At 41.1% G+C, this 12,687-nt stretch overlaps 1 protein-coding gene and 1 long non-coding RNA gene across 11 annotated transcripts in view; one reads left to right on the forward strand and one right to left on the reverse strand.

Moving 5' to 3' along the window:
• The window catches only part of CSRNP3 (cysteine and serine rich nuclear protein 3), a 198,815-nt gene that overhangs the window by 101,496 nt on the left and 84,632 nt on the right, over positions 1-12,687 (forward strand). For all 4 annotated transcript variants that reach the window (XM_084797671.1, XM_084797670.1, XM_084797673.1 and 1 more), the window contains one exon: positions 10,686-10,856. In XM_084797671.1, the coding sequence (XP_084653797.1) occupies positions 10,686-10,856 (171 nt within the window). The remainder of the gene's footprint in view (positions 1-10,685; positions 10,857-12,687) is intronic.
• Positions 5,754-12,687, reverse strand: part of LOC311606362 — an 11,358-nt gene continuing 4,424 nt past the window's right edge. For 5 of the 7 annotated variants that reach the window (XR_014782311.1, XR_014782312.1, XR_014782313.1 and 2 more), the window contains 4 exons: positions 12,234-12,687; positions 10,758-10,893; positions 8,510-8,870; positions 5,754-6,135 (listed from right to left, as the gene is read on the reverse strand). The exon at positions 12,234-12,687 is cut by the window's right edge. This is a non-coding gene — a long non-coding RNA (uncharacterized lncRNA). Of the gene's footprint in view, positions 6,136-6,883; positions 7,569-8,509; positions 8,871-10,757; positions 10,894-12,233 lie in introns of those variants that run through there. The other 2 variants (XR_014782315.1, XR_014782317.1) reach the window with 2 other exon arrangements.

Here is a 12,687-nt window from a genome sequence, read left to right on the forward strand (position 1 = left end):
TATAAATATAAAAGAACATTGGTTTCATGAGGTTAGTGTGGAAAGGAATATTTTACAAATGAGAACAAGCCTGGTGGTGGTGGCACATGCTTTTAACCCCAGCGTTTGGAGGCACATGCAGTTGGATCTCTGATTTCAAGGCCAGCCTGGTCTACAGAGTATGTTCCAAAGTAGCCAGGATTACAGAGAAACTCTGTCTTAAAAAAAAAAAGAAGAGCCAGGCATGATGGTGTACAAACTCTGGAGGCAGAGGCAGGCAGATCACTTTGAGTTTGAGGGCAGTCTGGTCTCAAAAACAAGCCCAGCCAAGGCTACACAGAGAAACCCTGTCTCCAAAAACAACAACAACAAAGAGAGAGAGAGAGAGAGAGAGAGAGAGAGAGAGAGAGAGAGAGAGAGAGAAATATCTAGAAATAGTCCCATATGCTATATATTGCCTTTTTATTTTAATTCTTATTTTATTTATTTTGGTTTTTAAATAAACAGTGCAGCCCAGTGTGGCCCAAGCTCACTATGTGACTCAGGCTAGCCTGGAGCCTTTGGAAATCTTTCTGTCTCAGTCTCCCAGATACTGGGATTACAGCTGTGCACCATCATGCCTAGTTTCTGATCTTCCATTCAATAGCAACATTCTAAAGGGACCGAGGAATCCTGCTTTAAAACCTGATTGTTTGTTTAAAACAAGACCATGCATGTAAACTTAGGAAAACACAGAACAAGTGTAGAAAGTACAGTATATAATGCTTCTGTTATCTAGTTGACTGTACATGATTTCAGTCCTGTGCCATGGGTGTGCAGAGGTTGAACAAGAGCGTGGCTAAGAGCTTAGATTCAAGTCCCGACCTTGATGTCATTTCCAAGATGTGTTTTGCAAATATTACACACCATTTCCCAATGCCAAAATGTACTGCATCTCACTGAAGGTCGTAAGTAGGTAATACTACAAAGCCAATGCCTTGAATTCTAATGAGGCAGTAGGGGGAGCAGACATCATGGCGTCTGAGGTTCAAATGACATGTGACTTTGTGGATACATGAAATCTCCAAACTTCTGCAGCTGTGGTCTAGGCATGTGTGGAGCTACTTTTACAGCCTTTACTAGTTTTCAGATTTCTCCTTTTGCACTAACCACTCTCCCTTGCTTTGTGTAGTGAGCCTGTTACTTTCTCACTTTGGCTACATTCAAGACATTTGTTGCATCTGAAGACTCTTAAATGTATTTATTATTAATTTATTTTTAGCACAGAGAGAGCCTGACACATCTTAGGTTCTACCTGATGACATAGAAGTATTTATTTTATTTTTCTCATGAAATGACCTTTATGCCACACGTTTGTTGCTATTTTAAATTTTTCATGAATCATTAAGTCGTTTAAACGTGGCTTGAGTTGATTTAACTGTAGAGGTTTTCAAATACAATTTAGAAAGCTCATCTGCCTTCTTTTATTACAAATAATCTCAGTAACATGGATAGAAGTGCCTTTTCTAATCAGTGTCCTGACTCAACTTCTTTGGAACTTGTTTTAAGAGGGAAACCCCTAAACCTTGGTTCCCACCTTTGAAAAGATGTGATGGCTTCATTGTGACTTATGGCTTTCTATCATGAAAAAAGTTTTTAGTTGTACTGGTCGGCCATTTACTGAAAGATGAAAACCTAGGCATTTAATCTTACCACATAGATTGCTTCCATTAATTGCTGTGTAATGTATTCTCAGCTTCAGGTTGAATGCCAATTGCTCTTTGCTTTATAGCATAAAAACCCATGTCTTGCCTAAGGTGGGGATTCATTTTAAAGAATGTGCAAAGATATTTTTCTTCCTAATCCTGATTTTTGAAATTTCCTTTATTTTCTATGCAGTCTCACCAGTAGATATCCGGGGCGTGGACGGATGTGACTCTGAAGCTTGGCCTTGCTTTTTTTTTTCTCATACCCATTTTAGAATGCTTTTTGAGGAAAATAGTGTCATTGCTTTAAAATTCTTTTCTTTCATACTAGTCTGATGATTCCTCTGAAGGAAACTATTACCAGAGCTCTTAGGTTCCCTTTAGGCACATGGGTTGTCTATTTTACTATTCTGTCAGAAACTTTCTAAAGACTGAGAGAAACTGTCAAGTGCTAAGTGGGAGAAACACGGTTAGATTTCAGTGTGCCACCTGATAATAACTCCAAGTTCCACCAAGGATGTCGGCTCCTTGTCCCTTGTCATTGGGCTTAGTCTTCCAGTTGTTCAAGACACAGTGCTAAGTACTACTCTTTAGTCCCAATAGCAAGCATAGAAAATAAATTTTTTATTGACTTCACTTGATACATTTTTTTGTTAGAGTGGAAAAGTTAGCACATAACAAGCAGACAGACATTTTTCAACAGTTTTAAAGCCTCCCATTTTCTTAATTGGTTTTTCTCTGCCCCTTCTAAGTAAAAAACCCAAACCCAAGACCCTAGCAATTGGCTTTGGAGAAAGAGTTTTGACTCTTAGGCCAGCATGTAATCAATTAAACTAATTCTCTAAATAAAAGATGGCCATGTTATAAGGGTAAAGCCATTAAAAAGCACATTTCCAGCTTTCCTGTAGGAATGCCAACCCCAGTGACACACAAAAACACACAACACGGGGAGCCTCTTAGGTATGAGTCCCAGGCATATCATACAAATTTCCTTTGTCATTCAACAAAACAAAGTCAATTTAGCCATTCAGTCTGCACATGGAGGAGGACAAGAATGTGCAGGGTCAGGTACCACCAATTCCTCCTCGGAGGCCACAGCCTTTGTCATTTAGCCCCAAGTAGTGGAGGTGACTGCATCAGAACCTCTTAATAGTCCTGACATACCCCTTATTTCCATAGGCGTGGAGTCTGCACTTGACAAGTAACAACACTCTTAAAATGGTGCCACTTGTTAATAGCTGACCCAGATGTGGTAGTACACATAATGAGCTAGCGCTGGAGTGTTTATCAGTCCACAGTAACTTGTATTTTCAAATGTGACCCAGCACCAGGTGAGCCAGCAGTTGTAACAGGGTCACAGCTATTCAGGTCATGTCAGTGCAGAGCAGCCACTTAAACCCAATTTGGTACTGGCCAAGGGGTATTTTTCAGAGAACAACAGGCTCTAAAAATTTGAGCAAAGGATCTGTAGAGATATCTGAAAACTTGGTATCCTTTGTTAAAGCTACCTCATAGGGCTTGAGGGACAGCTGTTGAAAAGGGGTACAAGTGCCTGCTTGCTTTGTAGTAAGTGCTCAGTGGATTCTGATCGGAATCAGTATATGTGAAAGGAAAGGAAGTTGTTCAGGAAACTGGAACATTCCTATCACCAAGTCACAAACTTATAGCTTTATAAACTTATAAGCACCCATTTGGGGGTGGCTGTTAAAGAATTCTGTGGGGCAGAAGAGAGAGAATGGTGAAACTGTGAGGAATATTCTGGGAGATATGGGAGCCTGCCAGAGCTGTGAGGCTGTAGGTCATGGCGTGGCCCAGTGCTAGGGCACTTGCTAGCCCACCGGAAGCCCTGGATTTGATCTCCTAGCTCCACCTCCAAAACAAACTAACTTGGGGTCGCTGCGGAAGAGCTTGTCCTGTAACTGGATAAGCCACTCATCTGATAAAGCAAATGAGGGCAATGGCTCTGTGGACCGGTGTGTCCACACGAATCATTTCTCCACATTCATTATTCACCGAAGCAGAGGGGAAGATGGTTGAGAACCAGAGCCCAGCTCCATAAAACTGGAACCCATGAATAGATGTCGCATGCACTCATGTGTGGTTTTCCTCTAAGAGGAACGGTCCATTGCTTTCACACGTTCTTAACCTTCAGATTATCAGATGGCAAAAAAATGTTGTTATCCACCAGATAAAGAGTAAAATCTTTAACTTATGGGCACAGACAACTCTGATTCTGGGGATTCATACATAACTGGGGAATCCCACAATTATTTCTCCAACAAAAATATTTATTAGGCAGGAGTGCTGCCAGAGTTCTTGGCTTACACAGACACCTGGACAAGAGAGGTGTTGGCTGGCTTCTGTTTCTCATGCTGGCAACCCACCAGCAGCGTTTTTCACATGGTAGCGCCCCACAGAAACACCTACAGGGTTTTACCTTGTGAAATCTGTGCCAAATCCTTCTCTTCTTGGCAGCAAAGATGCTGCTTTCTTGCCAAATGGGCTTAGGCACAAATGGCCCTAGTATGGGGAAGAAGATAATTTTACTTTCTTGGGGAAACACATACATTTTCTCAAGATGTATAGAGTGATGCACATTCAAGGCATCCTCATGCTCTCATAGTTGACACCGTTGAATAACCTAGAATGATGGTGCAGCTATTAATGAAACCTGCGGGTTGTTTTTGAAGAAGCACTCTGAGTGCACACACGTGCTTTCTTTCCTTTAATAGAACCCTATGCATCGTGGTCATCATACTGAAGTTTATTGGAAAAGTAGAAAAGAACATAGTGTGGACAAACTCTGAGTTCTAATCCCAGATTGCTAAGAACCTTCAACAAAGTAGCTAATTTTGTGTCTATAGCACAGCTCAAGGAACTCGAATTTCCTTGATTTTCCCCTAATTCTTTATGAAACAGTTTGTTTGTTTTTGGTTTTTGTTTTGTTTTGGTTTTGGTTTTGGTTTTTGTTTGTTTGTTTGTTTGGGGTTTTTTTTTTGCCTTGCAGTTTTCCTAGCTTACAGATCTCGTACTTTTTAAAAAGGAACAAATTTTAAGTAAAAAAAAAAAATTATTGAACAGTAGGCCCAAAATAAATAAAACAAGTACAAGTACACGTAGCTTCTCCACTCTGTTCACAATGAGGAAGCATCCGTAGGGGTTGCATGGACACCAGGAGATGGTGCCAATGAGAAAGTCTTCAAAATGATGCTTGGCATTGAGAAGGACGATGTCACCTAATTCTTGGTAGTAAAGATGTGGTTTTTGCCTTGTACTGATCTCGGATGTGCAGAACACTTAGGCAAGACTGTGAGAGCATGGTAAACAAGAAAGACATGAAGAAAAAGAATCTTTCTTTTCAAATGTTAAAAACAATTTGTTAATTTTTAGATAACTTCATACAATACATTTTGATAATATTTTTAACCCTCCCTAACCTTTCCTACCTACCCAGCCTTCTCTCTTTCCTCATTCAGTATAACTATTTCACACTAACACTCAAAATCTTGACTACATTCAACCCCTCTTATTTGTTAAAAATGAATTTATTGTTATTGTTATTATTATTAATTTTATTTTAATTTTTACAAATCTACACAGTGCTGATCCCCCACCCCCACAGTGAACCAGACCCTCTAGCACTGGGCTATACCCACAAATACTTTTATTTATTTATTTATTTTAAGTTAGACTTTCTCATAGTTCTTCATAGTTTACTACAAACTTGATTATACGCAATGCGATTTGTTCATCCCGCCCCAGCTTGTATTTGTCTTTTCAGAAAAAAAAAAAAGCTTTAATTTTGATGAGGTCATCCAAACAAAGACAGTCTTTTAGAACCAAATGAAAGACTTTGAAAAGAAGCAAAAAGCCCTTTCCACATAATGTGATTTGTGACAAAAAGTAATTTCATTTTTGAAAGACAACTGGTTAAATAATGATGGTTTTATTTGGCAAGAAACTGAGGACTTTAGTCATTTTTTGATTAATATGTTCACATGAGGTTAGAACATCAGAAATTAATCATAGTTTTAAAAATTAGGTGTTAAAAAGATTCCATACAAGCTGGCAGTTAGAAAGTTATCCACATATTCAGTAACATTTGGTTAAATAAATTTATTACCCCAAGGAATAAAAGTAACATATAATATGATTTTTTAAAAAGTGAGTTCTGTTCTTTAACGTCACAGCAGAACCTTTCCGCTGTCAATTGAGAGAGCCGCTGGCTATGGGGCCCAGTGGGCAGTGTGACTGTTGGTGTGTCCTGGTGGCTTATCTTCTTAGTCAACTTGTTCCACCTTCTATCACAAGGGAGCGTGTTTGCAGCTTTCTGTATGCTGAGCAAGTACTGTTACCTGATCAAATTCATTGAAATAGAACTTGATTGTGGTGTGTGGGCAAATTTTTTATTTGTGGAAGAATTCATTAAAAGAGTCCAAAAAATGATGGTTTTGTTCTTGACAAATGCTGACTGGAAACAAGAAATGTCCTAATTAACTGGCTACTCCGACCCCCCTGCCCTGACCCCTCCTCCCTCCCCCCCCCACCCAGTACCAGGTAAATGTGAATAAAGTCTCTAGATGGCTGCCATGGTTCCTGGGGAAATGTTTTCTAAATATTAACCATGCTTATCAGATATTTACATTATGATTCATAACAGTAGCAAAGTTACAGTTACAAAGTAGCAACAAAATAAATTTATGGTTGTGGGTCACCACCACAGGAGGAACTGTATTAAAGGGTCAAAGTGTCAGGGCAGTTGAGAACCACTGTTTAAAGTAACACCTGCCAGGCCAGTGCTACCTAACAATTCTACTCCTTCATTAACTGGCAGGCCTGCCATTGACTGACTATCACCCAGGCTCTTACCTTTCCCAGTTGCTTAGAGAATTTGTGATTCACTCTAAGGAACTGACTTTCTTTTTTTTCAGATGGATTTTTATCTGGTTTGTGAATGACAGACAGCACGGTATTGCTGTATGTGGTGGCCAGCCTTAGTTCATGTTTCCTATGTCAACATTTTTTTGTTGATTGCACATTAAGTGTATTTCCTTACCAGAAGCAATTGTCAGATCAGACAAAATGCAGAATGTTCAGCTAAATTGAATTTCATATAGGCAAAAATAATTTAGGCATAAGTATGTTTGAAATGCCCACTTTTTTCTCTTTCTGAAATCCAAATAAAACTGGGTGAAGTACATTTTTATTTACTAAATCTGGCAATTTTAAATTTGCAAGTGGAACATTTGCCGATCGAATAACTTGACTCTCATTTGAATGGGGACAATTTATTCCATCTTTAAGGTATATTTTCTGATGCCCCCACACCGTGGTCTCCCCACTCTCTTTCTTATTAAGTAAGTCAGAAATACATCAAAGAAAAAAACCTTTTTTCCTTCATCATTATTTCAGAGTGTGTTCTCACCAATGTGTTCAGAGGTGTCTGAGCAATGCTTATAGCTAATACAATGTGAAATGAATAGCTCGTGTAACTTAAGATCAGTATGCTAGCAAGCAGGGTTCTTCCTGTTCTAACATAAAGCCGTTCTTAGATTTGGCAACAAAATAAGGGGTTGTTGCTGGATGTGGTGGCGTGTGGCGTTAACCGCAGCACTTGAGAGGCAGAGGCAGGTGGATCAGTGAGTTCCAGGCCAGCTTGATCTAAGAGTTCCAGGTCAGCCAGAGCCATTTAATGAGACCTTGTGTCAAAGATAAGAAGTAGCTATAGAGAGGTGGAGTGCTAAGCTAGGAATCTGGTCAAGAAAATGCCAGGATTTTGTTGATAAATGAAAAGAAATCAGTGAACCTATATCAGCTGGCAGAGGACACTGCCCTCCCCAAGCCCCTAGGGAGGGTCCCTGGAGTAGCATCCATTCCCTTTCTGCCAGTTGATCGAGAAATTGTCTGAAAGAAAGAAAGAAAGAAAGAAAGAAAGAAAGAAAGAAAGAAAGAAAGAAAGAAAGAAAGAAGTAAGTTGTCTGACTAGCAGGCAAGATCCCTGATCTAGGAGAGTCCAAAGATTAATCAGTTTTTAGAACATAGAATTCAAGCTGTAAGACCTGCAGACAAGTTACTGGACCCTACTCATAGTGACAGGAAAGTTTAGCAAAAACATCACAGACTTCTAGGTAATTCTCTGATCTCTCTGAGTCTTAAATTTTGCTTTGCTTGCATCTCACCTCACACTGGGTGAACCAGTCCTTCATATTTTGCTACCATATTTCCATATGTACATATAGTGAGATAAGACAGATGTCTTTCAGGGCCTGTTTTTTCTGAGACAGGGTTTCTCTGGGTAGCCTTGGCTGTCCTGGACTCTCTTTGTAGACCAGGATGGCCTCGAACTCACAGAGATCCTCCTCCCTCTCACTCCCCGAGCACTGAGATTACAGGCATGTGCCATCACGCCCGCCTTGAGATAGACGTCTTGCTTCATGGTTGCACAAGCAAGCTGAGCCCTCAGTCTCAGAGGTCTATGCAATGCCTATGCTGCTCTACTAAGCTGCTCCCTCTGTGTGTCGCCCAGCTGAAGCCCTTTCAGTGCTCAGAATCTAGGCAGAAACTGGATCCAGCCTTTAACTCCATCAACGCAGTGGTTGTCCCAGATGAACTAAGGCAGTGGCTTCAGTTTTTATCTCATCAAAATTCCTCCTTGAAGGATTGAGAGAGAGAGAGAGAGAGAGAGAGAGAGAGAGAGAGAGAGAGAGAGAGAGAGGGGAGGGGGGGAGGGAGGGAGGGAGGGAGGGAGAGGGAGAGGGAGGGAGAGAGAGAGAGAGAGAGAGAGAGAGAGAGAGAGAGAGAGAGAGAGAGAGAGAAAGAAAGAGAGAGGAGTACCAAGTACCAACCTAGGTGATGTTTGGACCTGGATCCCAGTAGACAGATTTTCTGTTCCTCATCCTTGAGAAACGTATCGTGCTTCAGGAAGCTATGGGTTTGGGGGAGGGAACTCAAGAGCAACGCTTTAATGGCTTCCATTGCAGTATCTTGTGATAGAAATGTACATCTTGACCACAGGTGTCCATCTTGTATCATTTTGTGTCTTGGAATCTCTCCCTCATGAGTTGCTTTGCGTCTTGCTTGAAGTGAAATCATTTTAAAATTTATATCCTGTCCTACTTTCATTTCAAGACTCCACTTAAAATATCTTTTTTTTTCCTTCTTCTTTGCTGGCTCAGATAGGCATGAAGATTTTATGCATTTCACACCCTTTAAAAATGAAGGAAATAATAGGCTAATCTGAATAGTGGTAAAATGAGAGTAGAAAAGAGATTTTTATTCTCAGGAGAATAGACAGTGATATATTTTCCTGTGGCTGTGAGCTATCCCCATAGTTAATACAACCAGGCAGAAGATGGACATTAATAAAACAGAGGCGCTACATAATCTGGCAAGTGTTTTTGCTATTTGATGGAACCCATCACAATGGACCCTTGGACTGTGACAGCAGCTAACTTATTTTTAACCCTTCCACGACTCCACTCAAGGAGTTAACTATAAATCTATCAGCTGCTCAACACATGCCTAGAAGGACTGAATTGAAGCTAAGAACAAAGACCCGACACACAAAATGTTAGGTTTGATTTTATTAAAAGTCACACCAGAGGTGGCCAGAGAATTGACTGGAAACTGAGTATTGAAATGTGTCCAACACCATTCAGGGAGAGGAAAATACCAGATGAAAAGGTTCTGGAACTCAAACTGAAAATCTGGCAAGGGATTCCCTGTTTGAGAATGTACCAGAGACACCTGTTTGGTTCTTCACAAAAGACTAGTCCCTGCTCTTTCTGACTTGGTAGATCTGGCTTGGAAACGGAAATGATGCGTTCCTAAGCATCTCTCTCCCCGGTTACGTTGCTGCTCCTGGTTCTTTGAAAACCCTCAAATCAGACTGTGGAGTGCTGGCTCAGCCCAGGGGATCTTCACAGGCCAGGGGTGGTTTTTAGAAAATTCTGAGAGAGGATCTGAGATCATGTAACTGAGTGGGTTTGGAATAGTTTGAAGGGACCGGTTCCCTCCTGATCTACAAGATTGACAGCAGTGCTCTAGCTGGGAGAACTCACACGGGAGTTCCAATTAACTGGCATCGATGAGGTAGAATGCGCAGAATCAACTTGCAATACTTTCAGCTAAGTTGACTTAATTTCTCGGAGTGTGATTGTGCTGAAATATCTCAGCTAATTTATGTGGGCTTTATTTACTAAAGAATCATTACACTGAGAAGAAAGTTGGTAGCTATCCTTTGTCTGACTACAGAGGTTAAATAGGAGTGGTGAGGGCTAAGGGGGTGGGGCACCTGGAAAAGAGAAATATCATTCACGACAAACAAATGGCTTAGAAGGCAGCATGTCCACTGGCCCCTCCCTCGTTCACTCAGTTAGTGAAATCCCCAACTGAAGAGCCTTAGGGAAATATTTGGAAAGGTACCAGCAGCTTCACCAGCCAGGTAGCACAGGACAGAGTTCATCTTGTAGCAGTATTAAAATGGAAACCACCTACATTGCAGAATTGATTTCATAGGCTTCATTATGCTTTGCTAACTAGGCTCCTTGAATTTGAAAATTTCTAAATATAAAAATTTTACATCCTACTTTCAGTATTTCTTCTGGATGAATTTTGCATTGCAGTGTAATCACTTCAGAGTTTTCGGGACAGTGCCATTTGTATTTTGTTTTTCCATAGAATTTCATGGACTCAATTAGTCTATTTTGTCAACAACAGCAACAACAACAACAACAACAACAACAACAACAAAAGACTAGTGGCACTGCATTAATCTGAACTATTTCTTAAAGACTTTAGAAAGCCATCAGAATGCTGGGCTAACTGAAGTGTCAAGGACTCCTATTAATTTTCACCCTGTTTTTGCTAACTCGAAATAGAAAAATGAATCTGCTTTGTGATGCTTTCAAGTGGCGGCTCCAGCCCAGCTCCTATATTAGAGCCACAGAAAAGTAACTGGAAACGTTGGCCACGCAATCTGACAGTGAGATTTCAATGTTTGGTTGCTCGTTCCCGCTCCAGGTACATGTGACAACGCTGCAGCTATGAGTGGAATTCTAAAGAGGAAGTTTGAAGATGTTGACGCCTCCTCACCCTGCTCCTCGGCTCGGGAATCAGATGATGAGGTCTCCAGCAGTGAGAGTGCCGACAGTGGGGATAGTGTCAATCCGTCCACGTCTAGTCATTTCACCCGTAAGTACAGGAACCACACCGGGAGCTGACTGTCAGGCTGTGCGGTGCGGGAAAAAAAAAAAACCCATCACTGTGTAGCATTGGTCTCTTTCATTTTTACCTTTACGGCTAGATGTGTGTTTTTAAAATTTGTATAATCAGTGAAATAGAAAGATCAAGTAAAAATGAAATCATTTTGAGGCACCCCAGTGAATTCCATTATTGAAGTAGAGCTGGCAGTGTTTTATTTGTTCCTTTTATCCCATTGGGTTTACGAAAGGAGGCCTTTTATTCTCCTGACTATTCAAGGAAGCAAACAGCACACTGGACACGTGGGAGAAATATGGAGGAAGAAATAAACCGGGGTTAGGAAAACAATGCGTCTTCCCATAGCTGCAGTGATCTGGGAGAAAATGGAAGGCTGCATTTTGCATTTGCTGGTGGAACGTGTTGGCAGCGATAAGAAACAGTCTGATCAGCCACACGCTGAGGAGCGAAAGCAGCCAAGCTCTCCTCAGGGGCAGCCCTGGCCCAGTTATTTGAGTTACAAAGTCCACCAAGGGGAAAATAAGAACGTAAGCCGTATCTTCGATTTCTTCCTCTGCCAACCTGTCACCTTAACCATTCCAGGCAGATGCCGGAATGTGAGGTTTAAAGAAAGGATGAGAAACGGTCTTAAGGTTCATGCAAACTACGCCCAAGAAACTGACATGGGATAGCTATGTAACCTAGGAGCTTATGTTTCTAAAGCAAGGAGATTTTAACGTCACAATATCATTTGGGCTTTATTAAGATTATTTTCTGAGATTATAACATGATTACGTCATTTCCTCTTTCTCTTTCCTCCCTCCGAACCCTGCCATGAACCCCTCCTTGCTGTCTTTCAAACTTAGGGCCGCTTGTTTTATTAGGCTGGGCTTTTTATTTGTTTGCTTTGTGTGTGTATGAAGTGTTGCACGTGTGGGAGTCAGCAGGCAATGTGTGGGCGTTGGTTCTCACCTCCCACCATTGTGGGCTCCAGGGGTCCAGCTCAGCCTTCCATGGTTGGCAGTTTGCATCTTTACCCACTAAGCCATCTTGCCAGCTTTATTTGCGTTATTAGCTGATTTAGTTAATATATGCACCTCAAACATCTTGCTTTTGGAAATATGACAACCTAAAAAACAACAACAACAACAAAACCGAAAAACTCAAATGCTTCAAACATTTTAAAGAGCCTGGGACTGGGATGTACATACTATAGTCGGCAGTATTTCTTTGAGCAATCTGAGATAAGTGGAAAATAAGGAAAGACAGTTGTAACAGTTAGAGAGGGGGAAAAAAAAAAGACAAACTACGAGGACAACATTCAGCGATACTGTGATTTGTACCATAACTTAGCACGTGATTTGTACATACCATGATGCTAGGAGATGAGCTTGTGCTTCTGATTTGAAGGAAGATGCACGCTGACCTTTTTGGTTTTATACTAGTGATAAGGATGATGTCATCCTAATCAAGCACAGCCAGTGAGGTGCTCCGCATGGAAGACTCTGTAAATGTCAATATCATGCACATGCTGTGTTATGGGGTCTGATATTACCTAACCTTTACTACTTACTTGTGAACTATACTGAGAATCATAAGTCCTGAGTGGTTCGCCTCCTTCCTGCCACTGCGACCTTTTCATGCCATTCCTCAGGTTGTGGCGACCCTCAGCCATGAAACGACTTCATTGCCACTTCGTACTTTTGCTACTATTAGGAATCACAATGTAAATATTTTTGGAGATAGAGGTTTGCCAAAGTGGTCATGACCCGCAGGTTGAGGACCACTGGCCTGAGACGTGAGAGTAGCTGTATGCGCATGTCTC

The sequence above is a fragment of the Acomys minous genome (assembly GCF_964271855.1).
Source record: "Acomys minous genome assembly, chromosome: 10".
Lineage (NCBI taxonomy): Eukaryota > Metazoa > Chordata > Mammalia > Rodentia > Muridae > Acomys > Acomys minous.